At 41.9% G+C, this 26,465-nt stretch overlaps 1 protein-coding gene across 7 annotated transcripts in view; it reads right to left on the bottom strand.

The window, feature by feature from the left end:
- Positions 1-687: 687 nt before the first annotated feature.
- The window catches only part of LOC146773004 (hemojuvelin-like), a 68,163-nt gene continuing 42,385 nt past the window's right edge, over positions 688-26,465 (bottom strand). For all 7 annotated transcript variants that reach the window (XM_085639203.1, XM_085639208.1, XM_085639204.1 and 4 more), the window contains 3 exons: positions 21,051-21,246; positions 15,869-16,371; positions 688-7,894 (listed from right to left, as the gene is read on the bottom strand). In XM_085639203.1, the coding sequence (XP_085495329.1) occupies positions 7,235-7,894; positions 15,869-16,371; positions 21,051-21,144 (1,257 nt within the window). In that variant the 5' untranslated portion in view covers positions 21,145-21,246 and the 3' untranslated portion in view covers positions 688-7,234. The remainder of the gene's footprint in view (positions 7,895-15,868; positions 16,372-21,050; positions 21,247-26,465) is intronic.

Genomic DNA, 26,465 nt, shown 5'->3' with positions numbered 1-26,465 from the left:
AAGATATTGCATTTTAAGCATCCCTAATAATCCGCACTCCTCTCTCTTTCCAGTGTCCCTTAATCCCCTCCTCGTGTCCTGCTTCACATTTAATGTTTTTTCACAAGATGCCCTAGCGTGATTGTTGGGAAATCTGCCCCCCCCCCCCCAAATCATACTGCCCAACCTACACCCCTGGCAGTAAATATCATCAGGTCAAACTTGCTACTGTTTACTGGTGTAAAAGGTTCCCAAAATATTGGGACAGGCAGATTTCGCGGCTGTGAGCACCATGTTATTCCCCATTATCTTAGGAAAAATCAAATAATTAACAATATTTAATGCATCTTATAAATAAAGATCCCAAGGTTATAGTTATTTGTCGCGTGCGATAATATCACATCAATGCTGAACCCCTTATTATCGAAGCCGCAGTCACGCGGGTGACGGTAGCCGACGTACTACTCAAAGATGGTCTTCCAAGACAGGAAGGTTGGCAGTCTATTTCGAAGAGATGCATTGGGTTCACTCCTTCTCAGCTTGTGGTTGCTTTGTGTGGACATCTGTAGTTTTGTGGTTATAGGGCCACTGAACTAACTGCAGCAAGACAGTAATAGCTGCACCAATACACTTATTGTTATAGTTCTTGTAAATAGATTCACCACTGTTGCTGTTGAGACGCAAAATGAATGAGCCAGGCCTGACGTGCAAGAGCACTCATGTTATATTCTTTTATTTCACCTGGGTGATTCATTCCCTTCCTGGGGCATAGTGGCCTTGTGCAATGAAGTCATACATGATAACAAATCAGGAATTACAAATAGTATGCAGTCATGGGACCAATCACATATATGGGGTTGGTTAAGGGGTCATCCTGTGATGGCCGCTACATTTAGAAACATCGAAGTAGAAGCAAGTGGAACAGAAATGGCATGTGTGTCATGAAATAGCATCTAAAACATCGACTCCTGTAAGTGTGATGATGCCGCTGAATCCTCCTTAAAATGGTGTAATAGGTTACCTTTAAAGGACAACTGCAGGGCTGACATCACTGACTGTTGCTATTTTCTCCACACACTCACACACACGCACGCACACTCACACGCACATGCACACACTCACTCACACGCACACACTCACCCTCACTCACTCACTTTCATATTTGACTCAACTTCAGAAGGGTTTGGGGTGTACATATCAACTACTGATAACCTCTAAACATGTACCCACTCTTTCCTTTACAATTGCCATAGTTCCCCTGTGTCTACAGTACAGAGCCCAGTCCCTTCTTCCACTTTATCATTAATAATCATAACACACATTCTTTTTCTGTCTCAAAAACGTGTCTGTCTTACAAAAATGAACCCTCAGCCATTTGACAGACCAATGCCATCTTGATACACCAAACAAGATGCACAATCGCATCCTCACATTCTCCAATAGCCTCCTTCTTATCTGCACTTTACAATACTAATAACAAAATTCTGACTCGTATTTATTCAGGCGCACTGTCAATATATCGAAATAAGTCTTTCTTCCATCTCAAGTACAAGCATGATACAGACTTTCATTTACCTTCCAAATATATTGCACCCCTTCCATTGCTCACATTCTGCAGACAACTCTTTCTCATCTGCATTTCCATCTTTACAACACTAGTACCATTTTTCCAAATTCCTTTTGCAAAACTCCTATTCATTCAGTTTCAATGTCAAAACATTCAGAGGAAAAGTTTCTCCCATCTCAAGTACAAACATAATGCGGACATTGACTTACCTTCCAAATGCACCCCACCGTTTCACAGTCTCAAACGTTTTCCTAATAAATTACTGGTGGGTAAATCTCAGTTCAGACTCCAGTTGTATCACATCTACCTAAAGCCTAATTCTGGTTCCCAACCAATAAATAGTACAAGTTAGTTTAATGTCGGGGCTATTGTCTGTTTATCTTTCAATACCATTACTTCCGTTTTCAGCCACACCTTCCTACCATCCAGTCACAGCTCACAGATATGTGAAAAAGTGGAATCAGGAATTATGTTTCACGTGGGATCTATGGCAACACCCAATCAGATATGTGAGTACGGCTGCCTGTTTCACCTTCATTCTACATCCACCCATGGCCCTCTGCTAACCGAACCATTGCTTTCCACCCATGCATACTGAAAATACTCTTTAACATTTTACCTTTTGCCACAATTTTCTGTCTTTTCATTCTCCTTTCAATCACAGCGGGGTTTTAGTACTGATATTTGTACCCCCACCCTATCCCTCTAGAAAATAAATAAATAAATAATCTTTTCCAGGCTTATTCTACGAAAATATACACAAGTTTTTGAAATTGCTCTAGCAGTAGGAGATCTGCAGGGGTACAGATTCATACATTCGCATATAGAATGGCTATTAACTTGGATGCTTGCAGATGTTTGGTTGGTGAATCTCTTGTACATTTTGCATGGTACTAAAATGCAGCTCGGCTACAACGCAAAGTCAAAAGTACGAGGCACTACCATAGTCATCTCTCCGCAAACTAACTGAGCACATCTTTATTGATAAGCACCTTTTCAAAGATTTTCCCTGTACATATCTGGAAGCACCCACTGGTTTCTATAAATAAAGACTTTTCTTTCTCATGTCATTGAGCCATGGCGTCACCACTTGAAAAGGACTGGACTGGTTGTATCGGTCACTGGGCATTTTCTAACCCTGGGCGTGAACTCTGCTCGGCTCGCGGAGTTTGCAGAGTTTTCCACACGCCGCGTTATGCGGAGATCGCAGAGTTACCAAAAACACTGCTTCGCGTTGCGGAGCAAAGTTTTTTTCCTCACCCGTGATCGTCAACATCACGTTTGGGAGCGCGAGCGTGGAAAATCAACCCCCCGGCGAGATTTCTGAACGCGGGGGTCAGATTTCTCATTGCGAGTGGTCGCGTATGCTCTCGACCGCTCACGTTGAGAAACTGTCCATTCACATTGAGACAGCTGCAGCGCGAGTAAAAATCTACTTGAGCAGCAGAAAGGAAAGCATCACCCGCTTGCACTGTGCATGGTGGCGTTTGCAACGATTGCATAGTGCGGAAAAGCATCCGGCACCGCAAATCACTGCGAACTGCATTTTTCCATCGCACTCCGGCACTTGCGGAGCTCCGCATAGCGCGGCAGTTTTTTTTCCACTTCGCAGAGTTCCGATATGCAGAACTCCGCGAACTCTGCCCAGGGTTAGCATTTTCCCAGTGAACCGTAAGGGTGGGAGCTGGATTTTGAGTGGTGGGGGCATTTTTGTTACAGGGGGGGCGGTTTTGCAGCAGTGCTACAATACCGGCCCCCTGTAACAAATGCAGCAGGAGTGCGTCTCACTAGCAGCCCCACGGGGCCGGTCAAACTGAATTTCCAGGGATGGTTTGTGTTCCTAGTCTGGCCCTGCACTTGAAGCACATAGATGTATACTACAAATGCAGAGTATTGCACTTTAGGTGTGCATAAAATGTATACTCTGTGAGGCATAAATAGTATGTACCATAGGCTAATATTTATATTCATAGCTCAAATTTACCCATACATTATCTATGTGCAGATTTTAACATGCCTAGATTTATACACATCAGCATCTAGGTGACCGCCTAAACATTGTGCATTATAAATTGGCATGTCCCTCATAGCAAGAAAGGGGGTCAAGCACATTGTGAGGGAATACCTTGTAGGAATAATTTAAGTCTGAGAAGGTGCTGAAGATATATCAGAAACGTGCATTTAAAAGCAAAAAAACATGGACACACAGGAGGTCAAAACAGGAGCCTGTTCCAGTCGGTTACTGTTGTGATGTGGAGAATATACATGATATTGATAATCAGCAAATGTATGGAAAATATATTTGTAACTCTCATCTGAACCTAAGGTGTACCGCTTAAAAATGCATTGTTCATATATGGATCAATGTAAAACATCTTGAATATATGTATTATACTTTTAAGCATGTGAAATTATACTATATGAAAAGTTTCATGCAAGCGGAACATAGATATGTATAAGTAGAGACTAGTAACCAAAAACTCCTTATGTCAGGACCACTGGAATTATGCGGTTGCAGAGAATTAAATTATGCAACATGGTTGACTAAATTATGTGACGATGAAAAGGAAAATTATGCAGAGTAATACGACCTAATTTTTTGATAGTGTAATTTCATTATTTTGTAGTTTTTACACATGCTAATCCCGTATGGGCAAAGGTTTCTGCTGGTAAGGACCAGTTAATACCCAAATATATAGCAGTAAGCAAGTGAAAGTCGACGAGTCAAGCTTTGTGACGGGTCTTCTAATGTGGCAACACAAGTATCTGTCTTTTTAGTAACTTTTGATCTGCTTGGGTCGGAAACACTTTTTTTCTTGAAATCTGCAAATTATGAAGCAGATGATGCATTATGTGTCAAATGCCACCAATCTTTAATTAATGCCGAAAATGTTGTTGTGGCAGAATCTCATAATCCCAGTAGCTCCTGCCTTTTATACACATATCCTAAATGTTTACAACCAGGAAATATGTAAGTAAATTGTGAATATGTAGGTTTATTGGATGTTGCATAAGCATGGCTTCAAAGCTTGTCCTTGAGATAATTGGGGGGGAGGCACCCAGTAGGGTAAAGAAGACTGGAGTTGTTTGTTTATGGTTGGGAGGTAGTGATGTATTGTAACAAGAGTATTGCTGGAAGACCCAGAGTGCTGTCAGTGTCTTGTCTCTTTCTGTGTTGGTAGACCTCAAAATCCTAGATTAACCATTTGAATATTCCCTGTGGAAAGTGGCGGCTCCTATGCTAAGGCGGATGAGTGTTGCCCTACTGCATTTTGAACAGAGATAAAGGAAAAATAAAATAATAATAAAACTATGTTAATATTGAATTTTTATGGTTTACAGGGTGGGCAGGGCTTGGCTGTGTCACAGCCAGCAAGGGGAGAAGTGGTGGGCACTTAAGTGCGAATGACTGTTTGGCCTGCGTCTTGGGCTGGCCGAACATTCATGCGCACTTTGCATGTTCCCCACCAGGTTGTAATACACAGCCTGGTGAGAAACATGCACAGGCTCCCACTCACTGCCTGTCTGAACGCCAAACCACGACACTCCGACCAATCACAATGATGCATTGCAGCGTTGTGATTGGCTAGGGGAGCTTTTTTGTGCTCCCTGCTTCAAGCAGGAACAGAGGAGGATTACGGGAGTCAAGGCGGCGGTCCGGCAGCAAGATAAGTAATTAATAAAAAATGTTTTATCCCCCCCACCCACCATTGCTACTCAGTGGCAGCCCCCACTGCCTTTGGATCTCTTAATTAACAAAGGCTGATGGGACTTATTGTGCTTTGGTGATTAGTGGCTGGTTCATATCCCAACGCCCACAGGTCACAGCTTTAATTTGTCCCTGGAAGCAAACGGTGCATGGGTAAACACAGGAAAAATTTATGTTTGTCGTAATGGGCAAAATAGGAAATATTTTTGCAGTCAACCACAACATCATAAAAAATAGGGCGGCTTGGATAGGGATGTCGGAACTCAGCATCTGTAATTGAGCCGGATTGAGACCAACATCCTCCCTTAATGTGTCTTGTTATGTGTCAGAACCGCCAAATAGCTTTATACTTTGCGCCTACACCAGGAAGAACACTTTAACGCCTTTTACTTTTGATGCTTTGGTAAAATTTCTGTTCATTCGACATGTAAGGATACACTTCTCCCTTGTGCTGTGACTGACTGAGTTTACTGGCAAACACGCTGAAATTTTGTCAGCATCATTAATTGGCTTTTCGTGGCTTGGTGTGTTCTTTGAATCTTATAGTTAGAGTTAAACAATCTCTCCTTCTAGGGGGAGGGCATTGAGCTGTTTCGGCAACCATGTTTTTGCTTCCAATTTATGCCTTGCTCTAATGGGATCAGGGACCACTCCAGGAAACGCAATGCTTTGTATTGTTTTCGAATGCCAGGTGACAGCAATGAAAGTGCCAATGGTCCTGCTTACTCCCGCAATGACAAGATATCCATCTTACAATCCCTTAATACATGTATTTGCTGGTAAATAGTTGGGCACAGCTTCTTTCTGTCGGATAGGGTGAGGTGTCTGTCGGAATTTACCCCTAATTTTTACATACACGTAGCCTCTCTCCCTCTCTTTTGAAAGTCTTCAAAGATGTTTGTTATTTAACAAAACATTGTGTTTTCTCTCACTTAGTAACCCTACCAATCCATGTTTTGCTCCCTTTCAGAGCCCTTTAAGCCCCCTTCATGCACCCTGCTTGTTCTGTAATGTATTTTAACATGATATGCCAATGTGATTGTTGGAAACTCTGACACTCACCCCTCCCAATTTTACTGACCAAGCTACGCCCCTGTCTATAACGTATGCATTGCCGCTTCTCAGAGCAAACTTATGAATTGCACCAGTAGGAGGAGTCTTGCATATTGAGGGAGCACATAGTTCCCCAGATTGCTAAATGGCAATGTGTGGGACATGAATTGAGTCTGGAAGTAGTATTCAAGGTCAGTTGAAGACAAGATGTGGGTGTGCCAAGGATATCAGACACGAGTTTCAACAACTTTTCAGGTTTGATAAGAAATAATATTTTCCAACAACGGAGGGATATTGTACAGCTGCTGAGAGTGAGCACACCACACCCTCCTAAATACGGACACATTATTCACAAACCTACCATGTGATGTGTTTTCTAAGCCTGCCAAATAAAGGGACACTGAGATCCTCAAGCCTTAGACAAAGGGGTGACTTTATGCAGTTCTGCTATGCTGAGTCTTGACACTTCGATATCTAACAATCCCATCTTGCAGTGTTACTCCAAGTCCATGTGGGCACAGCTCTTGGATACTTCTTATGGAGGTGAAGCCTTACCCTGCCAAACAGGGAGATTTTACTGTTCGATATATGTCAAGTCCGAGTACCCTGTTTCTCACTCAAGCGACAGAGAGGATAAGGCCATCACAGCTTCCAGAGAATTGGTGATGTATGCCCATCCTGCCTGTGGACCCTAGAGAGGGTCTGTATGTAGTCTTAGCCTGTTGGGAAACGATATGATTCATCCACGCCTGTTGGCATAGAGTGTTCCATTCTCATGTCTCGAAGTGAGTTAGTCTGTTCTTTTGATCACAATGGTCACAATTAGAGCATTGGTGGGTTATATACTGGCTACTGCATCCCTTTAACCTCTTGTTGAGAACCACATATCTTTTGAGTCAGTTATGCATACCATTGTCATGACATTATTATTTCACTATTTGCAGAATTACAAAAATAGTAGAAAACAGTACAGATGGTGGAGAAACATGACTGCTGTCAGACGTGCTGCTGAATATGTGAATTTTTTCAGCATCTGGGTGAAAGGCTCTGGCATCTGCCAGTGCCCATTGGGCAGCCGCGGTAAAGTTTGCATCTCCTGACATGATGACATCAAACACACAAGACTGGAAGTACGCATCCTCCACTGGCAGCTTCTCCTTGCACATAGTCCTGGCAGCATCAAGGTCTGCTGCCGATGGTCGGCTGGGGTATGTAGTCCTGGAGATTTGCTGGCGTGACGGGCAGCCCCCAACACAGAGCTGCAAGTCTTGTTCCTCTGTGGAGGACCGGGCTACCTCTTCTGTAGTGCGAATAGAGAAAGATAGCTGCAGTCCGAGCTGCCGGATGGCGATGGTTGTGCCGATGTAGGTGGCCTGGATCTCAACATGATGTCCAGACTCTAACTCACGGATGGTCAAGCTGCCTCCACCGGGCCTGTCACCTCCGTTCACAGACCCATCATCGAAGGCAGCTGGCACATTGTCTATTTCCGCCTGGTACACCTTTTGGTCAATGCATGCATCCAACTCTGGCTGGTATTCTTTTTGGTCGATGTAAGTCTTCATATTCTTGAAAATAATAGTCAGCTGAAAAAAGAAAAGCATTTAATCAGTGGCATAGTCATAATGTAAGAATCATGCAGTGGAAGAACACTTCCCCATGGAAAGTACCTAAAATATTTTTTTAACTGAATGGTTTTCAGTCTACTGCACAGAGATCCTGCTTGTTTGAGTCTCTGTTTAATTTTTGTAAATGCATTGTTCCATTATAAAATTTTCTTTTTCAAAATTTTTATTTACTGCCCATATTTCTACTCCACTCCTGTGTCTTTGTTAGATTTCATTTTCATCAGTTCTCATTTCATTAGATCTCTTTGTTAGACCCCAATTCCACTTTGACTTGTAATCTCTTATGTCAATATATCATTCAATTCATCCTTCTACTTACCTTGCTGCCTGTTAGAATCTTTGAGCAGATGTTTGAACTGATGTCATTGTCCCAAGGCCTGCAGTTCACAAAATAACAGGCTTGGCTGCTGCAAATTCAGGAAGAGGAACACACTAAAGGTAATTTAAGAGTTGGAAAGTATTTTTCAAGGGTTGTCACGATAGTAGAATCAAACTATGGCACAACTTTAGCCATACAGTTGATGCTAAGGATCCAATCTAAATCACCCAAATACGCTGTATGTGTCATAAGCGATGAACATACAGCAAGCCGTCTGAGCAAGAAAATACACCATAAAGATTTAGTAGCTGTGCATTGAGCAATCATACATGTAGTCACAACACTTTGAAGGGAATCCGCTAAAACAGGGCTAAGGCTAAAGTTTAGTCTCCATTTGAGGGCAGAGTACATTAAATGTCTGGCTAGTAGAGCCATATATTTGGTCATGACTGATGTAATATGATATTGTTTTCCAAAGGATAACTTTCAACTTCCCAGGTCTCTAGACAATATTGATTAAGTATAATAATGAACTGTGAGAAGATGTGAAAGAGAATGCAGTGGAAGATGAAAACTTTTTACCCTCTTGGATGATCTATGGTGTTGCTTTTACCCTCTCAAATTAAGCTATAGGGCGGAGCGTCCTACAGACTTAGGCACTCATTAGAGGAACTTCAGGAAAACTGGTTTGAAATCCGTCACCCGTTGGTTACTGATAACATAGGGGCACATGCATCAAGCAATTTTGCCTTCGCAAACGGGCCGATGTAGCAAACCCTATTTTGCGATTCGGTAACCTGTTACCGAATCAAAAAATGTGTTTAGGGTTCGATATTCGGAACGGGCGTGTTTAAAGCGTCCCGTCCTAATACCGAATCACATCAGTATGTAGGAATGTTTTCTGACCGAAATGCGGTCGCAAAACATTCGCATTTTACCACCTACTTTAGGGACCCCTTCCCCTTTGTGAATTTTGCAAAAGCATTTTATAAGAGCAAGCAGTGGTCCCACGGACACTGCCTGCTTTAAAAAAAAGAAAGGAAAACTTTTCATTTTTTTTGTAAAGCATCCCATTTTACTTGAAGGGAAACGGGATGCTTTACAAAAAAAAAAAGATTGCTTTATTTGAAAGCAATCACAGATATGGTGGTCTGCTGACCCCAGCAGGCCACCATCCCTGAGATTTTTGCAATTCCTAGGGGGCTGCAAATTGCGACATACCTCATCAATATTCATGAGGTAGGTCAATTATAATCCACTAGGAATCGAAGAAAGTGTTCAGAACACTTTCATGCATGCCGTTTTGCAATTTCTTAATTGCGAATCGCAAGGATTCGCAATTAGGAAATCACAAAATGGGGCCTTCATACATGTGGCCCATAGAGTGTGGTCATTATTGGATTTGGGAGTCCCTACCAATTATAGGTTTTGATTCTCAAAATGAGGGATAACCATGGAAATTATTGTTTGCGCACTCATTTTCACCTTTTTTCCCCTCATTATGTGCACTTTTCCAAGTATTGAATGTGCCAGTTTTCTGACAAAACTCCCAAACCCGATTAATCAGAAACTCAAGTTTAGAAACAGATTGGCCTAGCAATGCGGCTTACAATTAGCCTCTACGGGCTTTGTCACCAGTAGCGGTTTAAGAAAAAAAGTAGGACTCTTGAACAGGAGTTTCAAGGCAGTGTAGAAGATGAGATACAACATAGATATTTAATATTATTATATGTAATTTCATAGAAAAAACATATCATGGAATACCACTACTGAGTAACCATTTCATGTAAACTGTTTAATGGAAATTTCCGAATGAATGGCATTTACTTTTTCGTAGTAAGCGATTCATAGAATGTCTTTTTGTCGAAATTGGCTTCTTTTTTAATGTAATGCAATAGTTGCAGATCTTACTTTCAGGACCAGTTTTTTCGGAGATATTTATTTCTGTGCTTTACTTCATAGGACATTATTTTATATTTATATATTTTACCTTGTCAAACAATTACTTGAGATGCTTTTAAATTCCTGACCAATCGCCACCCATAAACACCATTCATCTCTGGCCCTTCACAAACCTTAAACACCATCAATCCCTCCCTTCTGAAGCCCCTCACCACACCTCAGCAATACTCATCCCTGAAGCCTAATAGCCCTACGTACCCCAGAAATCCACAATCTCTGAACCATTAAATCAATCACTACCACTAACTCCACCATTCCTACTGTGCCTAAACTCCACCTATCCCATACCCCTTAAAACACCTCAGTACACCCAAACTCCACCCATCCCTAAATCCTAAAAAACCTTCACCGTCCCTAAACACTAGCCATCCTTGACCCATAAGAACTCCTCATCACCCTAAATTACTTATCAGAAAACCCTAAAACCCCCTTTGTACATCTAAACTCCGCTCATCCTTGAATCCTTAAAAACTCTCACCACCCTAAACTCCACCCCATCCTGAGCCCTTAAAACTCATCACCACCATAGCCGCTCCCCATAATTGAACCTTAAAAACACTCAACTTACTCTTCATCTATTCCTGAAACCTAAAAACACCTCACACACCTAAACACCACTCATCCATGAATCCTAAAAAACCCTCATCACGCTTAAACTCCACCCATTACTTAACTTTTTAAACCCGAACTCCAATTATTGCTGACCCCTAAAAAACCCTCATCACCCTAAACATTACCTATCCCTGAACCCAAAAACCACATAGTAGTCCTAAACATCACCCAAGTTTAATGTAATTTTGAATGTTTCCTAAAATTATCTTTCCTTTAAATTGTGATTTTCTTTGTATTTCCTTAAAAGTATCTTTCCTTGAGTTTGTTTTCCATGATTTGGTTTCCTCCAATGTGGTTTCTCAGCTTTCGTTTTCCATTAGTTCACACACATCAGTTTAATATATGCTGAATTCAGATTATGGATGGACAGTTTGGACAGATAGACCAACCTGTATCCTTTTCTGCTCCAGCACCAAATATACACGGCCGGACTGGGAACTGAAACCAGCTCTGGCATTCAGCTTGACCGGCCCCCTCAAGGGGCGGAGGGGGGTGTGAGTGGGAAGCACCACTCCCACTGCTGATTTTGTTACAGGCGGACGATATTACAGCACTGCTGCAAAACCAGCCACTTGTAGCAAAACCGTCCACATGTAACAAAACCGTCCCCCACCCTTCCGACCCACTGCGGAAACGCCCGGTGCCCACTACAGCCAGTCCGGGTCTGGAAATATAATGAGTGCACCAATGCTGAAACATGCTTGAATGTCTTTTAAATAAACAGTTTTCTTCCTGCCAAATTCTGACTACATTGCAATTCTCAAATGTAGTATTGTGGAAGACTCAGGTCCATTATGTTACCAAAGAGAAAAAAATCTTCTCAGTGAAGAGAATCTCAAATTAGATGTAGTTGAATTCAAATAAGTTGACTGCCCTTAGTCGCTGAAAAAGTGCTGATTTAAGGTTTGTTTATGATACACGGTCCTATTTCTACATTGAAGGCCATTTGGGCATCATGAGTGCGCATGATAAATTATACTTTATAAGAATGGATCATAGGTGTGCGGTTGAAGACACCATTTAAATTGGAGAGGCAAAAAATCTTTGCTTTGATGTACTCTCCATCTGAAAGGTCTGAGAATGTTGACTCATAGGAAATTAATGCGACAACCTGTGTGAGAAAAGATTTTGATGACTTTACCACTTGAGTTATAGAAATGGCCAACATTGGTATAGGAGTGAGCAGTTAAGATTATTAAATGTGGTAGCGAGATCTAGCAGGATGAGAGCTATGACCCTACTACAGTCAAACTCTTATCTGAGATCATCTTTAACGGAGGGCTCCAAACTTTTCCATTGAAAATGCCGCTTTTTCCCGCATACCATTAGCCCGCATGTTGTCACAACGCGGTCGTTACAACGACCGCGTTGTAGCAACGCATTCCCTTATACCGCAAGTCATAACAAGGACTTGCGGAGGGGGGGTGCTGGATGTTGGAATAGTAAAATTTACTATTCCAACTCCAGTCTGTGCGGACTGTAGGGAAGGCATTGGATTTTAAATCCAACACCTTCTCCCTCCTCCGCAAGTCGTTGTAACAACTTGCGGGGTAATGGTATGCGTTGTCACAACGCGGGCGTTGTTGCGACTGCGTTGTAACAGCATGCGGGGTTACGGATGCGGGGTGGCACTTGTTTACCCTTTCCGTTCCCTTTGGAGTTGGAATCATGTTTTAAAATGGAAAAAAAATATTTGTTTGTTTAAAGATTGCAAAAGAATGGTGACTGTTTAAGAATTTCACTGTAATACTGTAAGAGATTGGTCTAACATTTACTGGGTCCAGAAAGAGTTTTTAAGCTAGGGCGTCAATAGAAAGAATTTATAACCAGGGGAATAAACATTTGGCCAAACATTTAATAGGTAGTAAAGAAAGGGACCCATTGCGATCTCTGAAGCTTTCAATACTTGCTGTGCGAGGACCATCTGAAAAAGAGGGAGGATTTGCTGGAAGTAATTGTTTCTGAACTGGTAATTCATGAAAATGATGTCTCATGTTACCAAATTTCTTATCTCACGGTCAACACCTTATAAGTCAGATACGCATTTAGCTGAGAGGCTAGACTGTGTCAACACAGATGAATGAATGAATGAGGAGTTTTGTAAAGTGCAGCAGCTACTACAAGAGTGTCTAGGCGGGCCCCTACATTCTACTGCTTAAACAGATGAGTTTTCAGGAGCTTGCGAAAAGCTTTCTTCTTGGAGATGCAGCTAAGAGGAAGCTCGTTCCAGTTTTTGGCAGCAAGAATCAAGCTGGTAGACCCGCCCTATCTCTTTCGTTTGGTGCGGGGAATCATGAACAGCCTTGCTGACTGAGAATGTAGGGTTCTTTTAGGATAGTATTCCACTATTCTATTGGACAAATATTTGGGTGTGGCCTTGAATTTACTGGCAAGAGCAGGTGCAAGCTTCGCACATGTAAAAGAGAGAAGAAGGGCACGACATCATACTTTCCGGGCATCTCTTGAAAATACCATTGTCTGATTGTTAACTAGAAGAGTACTTGCCAGTGTCCGATATTTCCTTATTTTTGCCTGAATATTAATTGTCACCTGGACAGTCAGGGGCTTTTCTTCTTTTTCAACTGTAATATAAACATGTAAGGAGGAAATGCACCATCAATAGTCCTGGGCAACGTCTACCAAGGGTCCAGACTGGGAATGGAGGAAAGCTTGTTAGCATTGTAACGAAAAGGAGTAGCAACCAGTAGCAGGGTTCACTTAACTTTGTTGTTACCCATCTGTATCCGTTTCTTGTCACAGCCATAAGCAAGAAGGATACGGAGCGCCTTATCAAACTGTGACGTGAGGTTTAAAATAGGACATCAATAAACAGAATTTATTGTGTAACAAAAGACCAAAGACACAGAGGGTTGGAGCAATGTGCTAGGTTTCAAGCCACATGGAGCGCTAAATAGGCCTTTATAATGCAATAGGATGCCTACATGGCCACTCTATAAATGTTTAACACGTAGACACTATGCATTTCAGTCAAAGAGACTGCTATTCCTCTACTGGGGTGTGCTAGGCAGTGAGCTCAAATGAATGTTAATTTTAACCTCCCAAGCCCTAGGAGACTTTATTCCTATTTTGAAGAACCCAAAGGGATTGAATAGTTTATACAACTGTCTGAAGGATGCTGACCCAAATAAAGACATTTGTGGCCAGACCACAAACCTATTTTGACTGGTGCCATTTCATGGCCTTGGTGGTAAGTTAAAGTAGTTCAGGATGCAAATACTATTTACCACTATATCATGAAATTAGGTTTCTGAAGGTGATAATGTGGGATAAGAATATTTGTGCATATTTGAGGTGTGGTGTTTTACGGTTCTGTTGTTTTGCATACTGCAGTGTTTAAATCTAAATCCTGTATTTATAAAGTGAGTACTAGCTTCGAACTGAGCTTCTTTCACAAAGAAAGTAGAGGTTAGCTTGTTTCTCGTGCTTTCTCTTAGTTTACCATATTGGTATAGGGCTTTTTTAAACATGCAGCACCGACAGAAAGGTTAAAGAAATCTGTTTTAATCTAATAATTGCGGACACAACTGCTACGATGGCACACTTGCACAGTGGGAAAAAAATAGTGGCGCTTTGAGGCTAGAAGCAGGTAAAATAAAAAGTACATGTAAAACAAGCGATCGCCATTGTGGGTAGGCAGGGGGCCATCTGTTTTCACTCAGCCGTGTTTGTATTTGCATCGCGCTTTCACTTTCACTTTAAGTGAAAGTGTGATGCAAAGATAAACACGCGGCTGAGTGAAAAAAGATGGCCCGACAAAGATAAGAAAATGCTTTGCGACAGCCGCAAAGCAGATGAGACAGTCCGGATGGGCCGGACAAAAAGGCGAAAGGATAGAAACAAAATTACCTCATTTCCAATGGCAGGCCACCGTTTAGCATAAACGATGACGCCAGCCAATGGAAATGAGGGGCGGGGCTTCAAGTCCTCTTCTGAAATCTGCTCTCTTACAATATCTCTCGCCCAGCGAGCAGCGCTTTGCGCTGCAACGCCAGGCGAGACCCAATGAATGTGTCCATCTGTAACTCAACTGGTGCTCGTGTAAAGCGCTCTGATACCTGATATCTTCGGGTCTAGTTCGCGCTATATAAAACTCTAAAAATATAAAATACTCACCCCTAAGGGTCTCAAGGTGCTGGGGGCCGTCAGGGAGATTAAGTGAGCTATTGCCCAGAGTCACATGGTGCTGAGCTGGGCTGCCAATGGCGCTGAGGATTGAACCGTGAGCCCTGCAATCTGGAGTCAGCCACCCTGGCCGCTGCGCCACACTTCTCCCTATATAGCGCACTAGTATTGCAGTGTGATGATGTGGTGTTGCTTTTTGGTTCTTTTGCTGTGTTCTGTTTCAACTGTTTTGATGTGGGTGCAGTTATTTTTGTGTTGTGTTGTTTGGGTATGTTTTTGAGTTATGTTCTGTTGTTTACTTCAGATATGTCAATGCCCCTTTAGTGCAAGCCTTTCAAGATCCAGTGCTAAGCAACTGTATAACACTGTCTATGATGGTAAAAGTGCAGTGCTGTGAGACAACACAACAGTCAGTCCAAAACTGTAGCAGAGTCTATGTCTTAACCTGTACTCCCAGTCCTCACTTTCGGCCTGATTCTCACTGCGGAGATTCCGCCCCGAGTGCGGGGACTCCCACACGACTGCGGGGTCTCCGCCACAAGTGCAGATGACCTTTGTGAATCAGGCCCTATATGTGTATCTGTCTCATCCTTGTGATACTGATAAGAGTATGCCAATGGGTTGGATAATAACAGCACTTACAGAAATTTCTCTTGTGGAGAGTACAATTTAAGTATACTAATTATTTAGTCCTGCTATACTATAACATTGCAAAAATACAACCAGTGATTCATGGGATAACCCCTAATGTAAACAGATGCATCCTATCTATCTGCAGCCACACTACTCCTGAAGCCCAACATTATAAACCAGATCATTTTGCTGTGGTTGGCAGGCAGTAGTTTGTGAAGTATTGCATTGCTTCTTAGCATCATTCGGCATGAGTGGGGTGTTACCTTTCCAGTCACTGTAGCATTGAAGGCGTTCATTACTGGGTAGTTGGTTGCCTGCACAAATAAATATTTGTTGTCCAACAGTGGCCAGGAGCCCCTCACTCTGCATGTGTGGAAATCATCACTGAAGGTCCGAACATGTGGGTCTCCAAAGACCCCGCAATGTAGGTACTTGGGGGGCATGCCATGTTTGTAGCGATAGGTCTTCTCGTAGTTGCAGACGTCAGGCATGCCTGGAGCTTCTTGGTTAGGCAGCGGTGGCCGTGGTCTAGGTGGAGATGTGGGGCCATCCTTGGAGCAGTTATACTGGATCATCAGGTCTTCGATGCCGTGGACTGCAGAGTGATAGACCAAGTCACCCCTGCAGGTACGCGCAGTCTTTCGAGTGCACTGCGAGAACGAGCGCAAGGCGTTACAATAGGGCGTGCTTTTAGTCGAGCCTTGCAGTTTCATGGTAGCAGCTACATAATCCGAGTTACATCTCAGGATCTTACACTGGGAGGACACTGTAACAGAAATCAAAAGAAATTGGTCATTTCAGTAAACTTTAAAGTATACTTAAAGGCAACTGTACATCCTGAAAACCATACAATTTTTTTTAGATATTATAAGGTATAATATGGAGAAAAGATCCACTGTATAGATCATTAATCTCAATAAGTACCAAAATAATATACCCTAGCTGTTTAACAGATCAAGATATATAAGTTATATAACTCTCTGTTATCAAAAAAGATAAATATCCTATGCCAATTTGCAAACTAAGGCCCTAACCATGTTACAAATTGTGGTGAATTGTTCTTGCTACTACACACCTGTTTAAATAGTATCCCTTGTGTCACACATTTGAGTAAATATGCCACTTGTATTATTGACTGAAATATATCCATTTGACAATTACAAACCTACTGGCATTGTACTCTGGAAATCTGCAAAAAACATGTCTCTTCATCAGTTACAGATGTAAAATAATATGTTCCTTCCTCTATAGCAGGCTTCTCCAATGAGTAGTTTGGGAGCTACTGGTAGCTCTCCAGCTAATTGTAAGTGGCTCTCTTGAGTGCAGCCCATCCTACTAAGTTGGAACCTTTTGCTTTTTAACATTATAATATATATGTATGCCACAATTGTGTATTCAAGACAAAAATGAGTGTATTTTAAGAACTCGGATCCAAAATATATTAAAAGCAGATTTTTAGACTTATTACTAAAATTATTACTTCCGTGCCAGGGGCACCGCCAGCAGTGGCTGACCAAATCCTTTTTCTTCATTACTGCTAGCAACCCTGCCTAATGCACTCGGGGGATCTCTGCTGGTAAACTTGCATATAATGGCCATTAATGTAATATTCGAAGTGGTCACTATTACAACACCAATAATATTAGTAGCTTGCAATGATGTCCACTGAACATATGTTGCTCATATTACAGAGAATCAATTTGTGTAAGCATGACCTTTTGTTGTTTTTTAAAATCCATATAAGAATGTCTCAGCTCATATCTGAATGGTTTTCTCTGTGCTCCTCGTGTCTTTACTTTATATAGCACTTCCTGTCACCAACTGTTACTTTTGTGCTGTAAATGAAACTTTACTCTTACCATACTATGACCTCAAACAGGTACAACCAGCAGATGGCACACCGATTTGAGCATTGATGTGCAATAAATAGAGCTAACTTTAGGCTTTCTACTTAGAAATGTCAATTTTCCCCTTAAACAATTGCATTCTGTACTGGTTTTTTATACACAAACAGTACTGCCCCTATAAACTTGTACAATGTTAATATTACATAAAGCATTTGGGCATTTTGCTCAACCTGCAGTGGATGAAAGGCAGAGACTGCCTCACTGGGTATTGAAACTAGTGATCTGCAGGTCTCTATGAGAGTTCTAAGCTCACCTCGCCAAATTACCAGATTGGTAGTATATACTTAACTTGAAGACCGTGGAGAGGGACAAGACAAGATGTTCTGTTTTGGCAATCTGGGAAGTGGCATAGCAATGTGCGTGTGAAAGTTGGATACTTCTGCTTTACTAGAGCTATAAAAGGGAACCCTCCTAAACAGGGTATAAAATATCACATCTTGGCTAATGTTACTGTGTCCAAAGTGCTTATAAGTTCAACATTTGCTTACAATTCTTAGTAAATGGGGACAATCCAATGATTCCTATGTAGAGTGGAATTTAACTAATTTCAAGGTTTGTTAAATGTTATTGACTTCTACAAAGCGATCTTTAAATGCCATTAGGTTTACCACGTTCTTGCTGGCCTATCATCTTTACATCCCCCCCTTCTGCCCCCATTCACTTCCAAAGTATTTCCATGTAGGAAACTCCCTCTCCAATCCTCAAAAGCTGTTCAACTATAGTAGTGTGCCAATCCACTCATGATTGTCCCAGTTTTAATATACTTGTTCAAGGGAATTTAAAATGCACTATTTTATTCCGTTTGTCTAAATATGTTTTTGAAAACAATCTATAAAAACCTTTCCATTGGTCTTTAATATCATCATTCTGTGGGCAATTTTGCTAACTCAATGTGCCTTTTAAAAAATGATAACAACAACCTTTAAATAGTGAGCTTTATGAAAATTGGTTACATTTCCATGAATATTTTCCTCTAATTTTTTCTTTGGAAAAATGTTACCTTAATTTCCAAGACGAGAACACCTATAGCCAAATGTAAAGCAATATTTAAATCCTATAATGTCTTAGTCAATGATATTGGTCAACATTATGGTAAATCATGAAATGTTTGCCAAGGTTTGGAAACAATACACCTGGTTAGGATAAATGATTATGGCAGCACACTACGGGCATATCTGTGATGGGGTATGGAGATGATGACCCGTGTTTATGTTATATTTGTAATACAACATACAGGCTTTGAAAATCGCATTTTGGCCCCATCTTATCCTCGGGCCCTTAGAAATCACTAGTTTATTCTACATGCACGCTTATTGACCCAAGACTTGAAGACACTTCTTAAAGAACTGCATAAGATTATCATTGTGTATATTACAAATAGTGTTAACATATATTGCATTATCAATGGTATACATGTTGTTAGTTTAAAAATTTGATGAATGTCTTGCATAGCTTACAGTTGTGTTAACTTGTAAGTGCATTGACTTGAGCAAATAAAGAAGCTATTAAATAAACTTGACATGGCTTAAGAGTCCTGTTTATTATAAGAGTTGTGTTATTATTTGTAACCAAGATCGAAAGTGCTTGTCAGATGCATCTGGGATGTTACATTATTTTCACATTATTTTTAAAGAATCTCTATCCCAAAGTGACCTGGACCCTCTTACTTGGTAAGTCGCATATGCATTCTTCGATTTAGGAATATTTGAATGATGACAGCTCAACATCATAAATAATAAATTGCTCTTGATGGCATTAACTAATTCAGCAGATGCAATCAGTTATTAATGATCCTGGAAACTGCAACATCTAGCTCTGCAATGGCATAGGCTTTATTGCTTATTTGTTTCATTTATATATATCTGCTGTTTTTAGATATTTTTATTTAATATCCAATGCTATTTGCAGAATTGGAATGCATATATCTGATATTGTTCAATTCTTGCTTTGTTACTAATTTGTTATGGCATATGCATGTCTGTGTTTCATTAACACCCACTACTAAATATATAGGTATAATGCCGCGCTCCGATGCCAGAACTGACCTGGGCACAGTACACCCAGATTAGCAGCTGCTGAATACCACACCAAGAGCATTGGTACTGCTTTGATAAATCACTTACATACTTACATAAACTAAGATAATGGTGAATGGACTCATCCTTTGGAAGTAGATTTTACCACTTTAATATAAATGATACATCCACTGAAATGTTACAAAATTATTTAAAGTAAAAAGTGTTTTCATTAATATTCAGAAGTTATTTATAAAATATTTTGCTTGGACTTGCTCTTGCAGTACACCTGAACTCTAGAAGAAAGCCAAGAGTATTAACAAAGTAAGCCACACCTACTCTTTGCAAACTCCTTGTGACTCCGGTCCACATATGAAGCCAAAAAGACAAGCTTTCATTTCAAAAGCGTAAAATATGCAACCAAGTTCATCAACATTAAGACCAAAAAGAGATCGAAGTAAAGCTAGAAAAATGCCAAGGCGTGTTTTTTTGGTTAGCAAAACACACAAGATGATGGACGGAATGTTGCAACATTCCGTCCATCATCTTGTGTGTTTTGCTGTTCACCCTATGTGGGAAGGGTATGCCCAGACGTGGATTCCGTGCTTGCTACGCCACTGGAGTCAAGCTATCCTGGCTCTAGGATGCTTGATTCCGGTCCAGGGAAGACCTGGCTTGGCAGTTCGGGCTGGACTGTTCCCATGAGGCACAGGGTCAAGACTGATTTGCATATGGCCATGTCTGAACTGGGGTGGCATGGTGAGCAAAATAACGATGGATTAAACCCAGATCTGTGACTGGGGGTGAATGCTTTGCCAATGTGCAACATTCCGTCCATCATCTTGTGTGTTTTGGTGTTTGTTTGGTTCAAATAATTCTGCACTTTAATTTTGGGTTTCTCAATAGTGATCTTCTTTAGCCCACTATTCAGACCTCCCATACACATCCCTGTAAGTGCAGGATTGCAGCCTTGAAAGACAGAGATCTGAATGCCATATGTATTGTTGTGGACCAAACAAGATGCTTTAACTAAAAAACAAAATCTTCAATATTGAGATGGCATAACATCTCAATATTACCCAGAAATTAGACTATTATCAAAATGAGACAACCACCTAGTTAGTAAGATATATGAGGTCTGCAGAGCTGGCCCTGTCGACTCACATGCTTGACACCTGAGACTCAGGTGGTGCCATAATATCATTGTCAGAATATTGTCTGACATAAAATCATGTTCTAAGTATAGTCTGCAAATATATCGCCCCTCTGGAGTTAATAATAGAAATCTACCCCCAAAAGGGTAAGATTTTTGTGAACAATTTTTAGAGCCATATTTTAATGTCAGACAATATTTTAATGTATGATATTTCGACATAAAGCTTGCAAGCGAAATACATGATGGTCACCAGGTGATGAAAATGCTGCTATATATCATGTTATGTTGTCAATAATTCTCCTGCAATCGCTTACGCAACAGAAAACTCAAAATCTTATGGACAGTCGTGCGATCTGGATTGTCTTACCCTGTTTGCAGAAGAATATTAATAGAAGGACACTAAGGACTAGGTGAACACACTGTGGTGATCGTAGAAGGCTTCGGAAGGCTGACTTCCCCATTCCAGTCCATTCAGGTTTGGCAGGGATTTCCTTCTTCTCTCTACTTCACTTTTTTATTGATAGCTTATTGGCTGCTCTTCCAGGCCAGAGACCCACCGATTTCTGAAAAAAAGCAATACTTTTTAGTTAGTGGTAAAGCAAATCAGGCCAAAAAATTACAAGGAATATGCCTGAGTCACTGTGATTATATATTTGTGCTAATATTTGTCTTACCCATGGATGCACACCTAAGGTTTTCAATAACAGGATCGAGAACAGATGTAAGAATCTCATTTCTAGAAGTGGTAAGTGAAGTTGTGAAATTTGTGTCTTGCATAATCATTTGAATGACTCTTAAGTAGCATCCACTTGGTAGTGATAACCGCCACAAACAAAAAGTGGTGGGGCGGGTGGAGCACGGGGGGGGTTAATAATACTTTTTTTAAAGGAATTTACGTGAAGCTGCTGGCCGCCTCCTGCGTAAAGTTGCGCCTCGGTGTTCTTCCGGGTCCCAGCAGACACTGGGACAGCATCACAAACTCCCTGTGCAATCCCCACACTGCTCTCATGCTATGATTGGCCCGAGCGGGCTGGTTTGATGCTGCTATTTCTCCAACCCAGCTGTTCAATACAGCTGGGTTGGAGAAACCTAAGTGCACATGTGTGTTTGGCCGGACTAAGATGGCCGGCCAAACACACATGCGCACTTAAAGAAGTGCCCCAACCAATCCTCCTCCCCACTCCCACGGACCCAGCCCCACCCCTCCCTACGCACTCTGGCTCAGCCAGCAGGTGAAAAATAAAATTATGATATAATATAGTTTTATTATTCAGCTGCTGGCTGTGAGCCAGTGGGGTGACGCTCCCCCGTCATTGCGGAGGAGCCACCGCTGCAACTTGGTGAGCTGGTTATGGTTTAGGTACACATTTGTCCTTAGAGGTGCTTATAAGGAAAGATTCTATCAGGTAGACGTGCCTTCAAGAGATTTTCTGGTCAAGCTTAGACTCCTGCAGAGGATGCATTAGTCCACTGCACCACCAGATCCGTAGGATATAGCCTGCTGTCCGTAAATCACTCCTCCACATATAGGTTCCGGTGGCTCCATGAAGTAAGGCATCCAATGCAGGCCTCTGTGTTTGACTCCTGTACATGGGTTAGAATCAGGCCCGCCCAGCATTTAATTTTCCATGAGGTGGATAAAATTTGTGTCATTGAGTCAGCTAACAATAAACAACTGTTATTCAGCACCCGGTGCTCCTGGGTGAACGTGCAGTTTACAAACACAAGCTATGCTATGTTATTGTAAGTCTTGCTGTGATATTGAGGCAACTTACTGTGAAGTCAATCACTGTGGCAGCCATGTCCAGTATATCTTGACCAAGATGAGTGCCAGGACTTGGCAGTCAACAGATTAAGGAGTCTTCCTCCTCAAACCCTAACACCTCTACCCTCCAAGAAGTCAGAAAACCTAGGGAAACGAAGGGAAGTACACCTATCAGTGGCTGCTCTACCTACTACATCTTCTCTCCGGCTTGTAGGTGTGTGAATTTTTAACGGAAGTCACAGGTATCACGGTGAGGGTAAGCCCCCTACTTGTATATTTTGGAATATGTCAAGATAATGCTACCTGCATTAGTAGGCTGGATGTAAGATTTCTTTTTTATGTGATTCTCCTAGGAAGACAGGAGATTTGTAAATCATGGAAATCGGGTGTTCCACCGCCTTTTCCGGAGTGCAAAAAGAACTTTGTAATTATAAGTAAACAGGACATAGCATGTGATCCCAGCAGTCGAGGAAAAGTATGGGTTAAGTTGGTGGACTGTATTAAAAAACCTGGGGTCCAATGATTAAGCCAATGATTAGCTGTCGGTCCTGTTCCCTTCTGTGTTACGGGCACACCAGCGAAGGGTGGAAGGGGAAACAGCTTTTACTCTTGAGTGGAATGACTCCAACCCGGCCTGGTTTACCAGAGATGGGAAGAGAGTATAGCCAACAAGTGAATTGGCAGAATGAGGGCAAAAGACAAAAAAAAAGGATGTATATATCTTATCTTGTTACACCGCACTCTAAATGTCCCTTCTTCAAATTTTACTATAAATTTCCAAACCAGCCACTGATCAATATCAATATTGTACAGAAACAGTGATAAAACCAAATATAAATAACTGGGCTGGTTCTTACTATTGTGAAACCCTACATGAGCCTTTGCCAATAGGTGAGGTATGTATTCCACTGACCACCTGCACATCTTGCCTGTAAATTTATCAGAAGCTTCTATTGGAACAGAAAGGGTCACCTGAGTGGATCTAAAGAGGGTTCACCCCTACCTTGCTTTCCCTTTAGTATTACGCTGTTCTTTTTCTTGTTTTTCAATTAAACAGAAACAACAATCCAGTGCATGCCGTGGGATCCGTGTGATACTGAATGTGACCCAGAGCGAGCATGGCTCTTTGACCAGTAGGGGCAAACTATGTGTCCCCTCCTTTCTGAAACATGGCAACCAACAGCTCATTGGGTGGTAATGCACTGGCTGTGATGACAACAAAAGCCTACTGCAAAGAGCCCACCTTGAGTCAGTGACCCTACCCTGATGCAAAATGCCTCTTTCGGTGCTTCAGTTCTTTTAGGTAAGTCCGCTGAATGCGGGCATACCTTCTCAGTTCTGAGTAACAGGACAGGCGCTATTATATGTCGCCTGCAAAAGAGAGTTTCCTACTGGCACTCCTGTGTTTTAAATTTACCCCCCCCCCCCCTGCACTGGGTCCTTCACTCCATCCATGTAGGATATGGATGACAATCATGAGTGCAACCAGTGTATGCCTAGTAGGCTCTGTTGTATTGTGCATGTTACATGTGGCCACGGTGGAATCCATTTTGATTTCCTGCACTGTAGTGGATCCTCTGGCAGAGGGTTAGAGAGAGCTCCAAGCTGTGATATTATTTGCAGGACTTCTCCACAGCACTTCGGATGTTCACTGTAGTCAACTAGACCCTAGGGTGTGGTGGGAAGAAGACCAAGGGTCTCTTTGTAGAGCGGTAAGACCCCTGGTCCCCCATGCTTCTTTCTTTGCCAGAAGTGTTTTCCACGCCAGGTTAAGTGGTAATTAAGTGAGGAGGTCTTTCCCTTTTTGTGCCTTTGTTGTAGGTCTCCACTGTCAGGCGCCTCCAAACCCCACACACCTTCCTACAGACACCAGAACAACTGTGACTGGACCAGTCTCATAGGAGTACGTAAGAGGCAGAACCGGCCTGAAACTGTCCTAGAGTTGCACTTGTAAAATAACTAAAATCTGTTTTTAAACTTCGAATAAGTAAGGGGAAGAAACGGGCAGCCAGTGAGCCTTGATTGGTATACCGGAAGCCAGTGTTCTGTCACAGTGGAGAAGCGTTAAGGCGCTTACTGAGTCATCCCATAGTATCTGGTTTTAAGTCCGTACTAGAACCACTCCCTAAATTCAGTGACACGTTTCAGAGACCTATGCTAGAAGACAGTACCACTTACAGCAGAAATACCAAGGATCTCTTACATTAGAGTTGGGATATCACGTTTGACCCCTCTAGAAATTTCTTGATTGGATTAGATATAGACAGTCTTTATACTAGTTTGCCCCAAACAGAGACAATGTGGGTAATTGAAGAATTGTTATTTTCCTATCCCTGACCTTACAACACCCCTAGACATTTTGCCTTACAATCCATTGCTCTTGCCCTCACTAGGAATTACTTTTAATATGATGGGACATCATACCTAGATCACACAGGAGTACATTTGTCCCTAGTATACCATGCCTCTATGCACACTATCTAGAGGAAAACAGAATCCTGTGTGACCAGAATCCATAGAGAGATAACATAAAGTTGGGGAAGAGGTACATTGATGGCGTACTAATCATCAGGGAATGGAACTTTGAATTTCATGACCTGGCTTAATATTCAGAATGACTATTTAAAATCCACACACAGTGTTGAGTGAGAAGTTCTCCTCTTTCCAGACTTCATCATCATCAATGAGAACGGGGACTTTATAGCTGACACAAACCAACAGACAGGAATAGCCTCCTGAAATGCAAGAGTTTTCACCCCCATGCATTATTGAAGAACCTGCAATAATGGCATATTTTGAGACTTCAGAGGAACTGTACTAAGATATGAGATTTCAAATGACAAGCTGATGACCTGTGTATAAAACTCAGGGAACGGAAGTATCCATAGCATATCACCTAGAAGTCACTGGAACGTGCTCGCAACAACAACAGCAGCACCCTCATAGAGCATGTCAACAACAAAAATGTAACTGGACAACTTGTTGTAATAAAAGAGCCACTCGTGTGATTTTGACACCCTATGATGACCCTCAACCACCACCATTTTAACTGACTTTAGTGTATTATTTTACCCTAGCCTTAATGTAGGATGGTCCTGCATATACCTGCTTCTCTTCTGTCCTGTAATCTTGCTGCCTTTCAGTGGGAGCTGTCACGGAGTGGAACAGTCTTGCCAAGAGCAGAGCATGTGGGATGTGCATTTGAAGGCTTGAGAGGGAGAGAGAGGTGTGAAATGTACTTTTTGGTCTCGAAGTGCAGTGTTGTGGGTGGTGGTGCACACATGTGCTCGGTGTTGTACATTTAGGGATAAAGTACGTGATGCTATAAGCAGATGTGCAGAAATGTGTATTGTATTGTGCATTGATGAGAATAATGAGTTCTTACTATTGGCTTTGACATTGCCTCATGTCATCCTGCTTTCTGACTTTACCTTGCTTCAAACTTTTCTGTGTGCTCAGTGGTGCGTGTAAGTTGTGTGGATGAGAATTATAGGTGCTTACTATTGGCTTTGACATGGCCTCATGTCATCTTATTGTCTGATTCTGCCTTGTTGCTGCGTGCACAGCAGTGCTTGCAAGTTGTTTGGGTTATTCACATTCAAGGTCTTTCTGTTTTTCTAGCGATTGATTTTGTTTAATGTACTCTGGAAGGCCTTGTGGGAGCTTCATTAAGATAGAGGCCGGAAGATGTGAGAATGGAGGAAGGGACGTGAGAGCTCCTTACTGGGATACTTGCTTGGAACTTGGCTAGTTCTGGTATAATTCCTCTGGTGCTGGGAGGAGGTCTTTCGCGAATCTTCTAGTGTGTTTAAAGCTGAGGGTTGCAGACTGAGAAATTGGGAGTTTGGAATCCGAGCGAGGGCAGACGTGTCTATCTTGGAGTGAACCCTAGTTGCTGAGCTCCGAACCCAGGCTGTGAAGACTCCCCCTGGCCAGAAGTGGGCTAAGATGCAGATGCAGTGTTTGCACCAGGTGATGTATTGAGTTTTGGTTATTGCCATTGTGATGTTTCGCCAG

This window comes from Triturus cristatus, chromosome 12 (assembly GCF_964204655.1).
Source record: "Triturus cristatus chromosome 12, aTriCri1.1, whole genome shotgun sequence".
Lineage (NCBI taxonomy): Eukaryota > Metazoa > Chordata > Amphibia > Caudata > Salamandridae > Triturus > Triturus cristatus.
The sequence above is the reverse complement of the archived record's forward strand: the minus strand, read 5'-3'. Positions and strand labels throughout refer to the sequence as shown.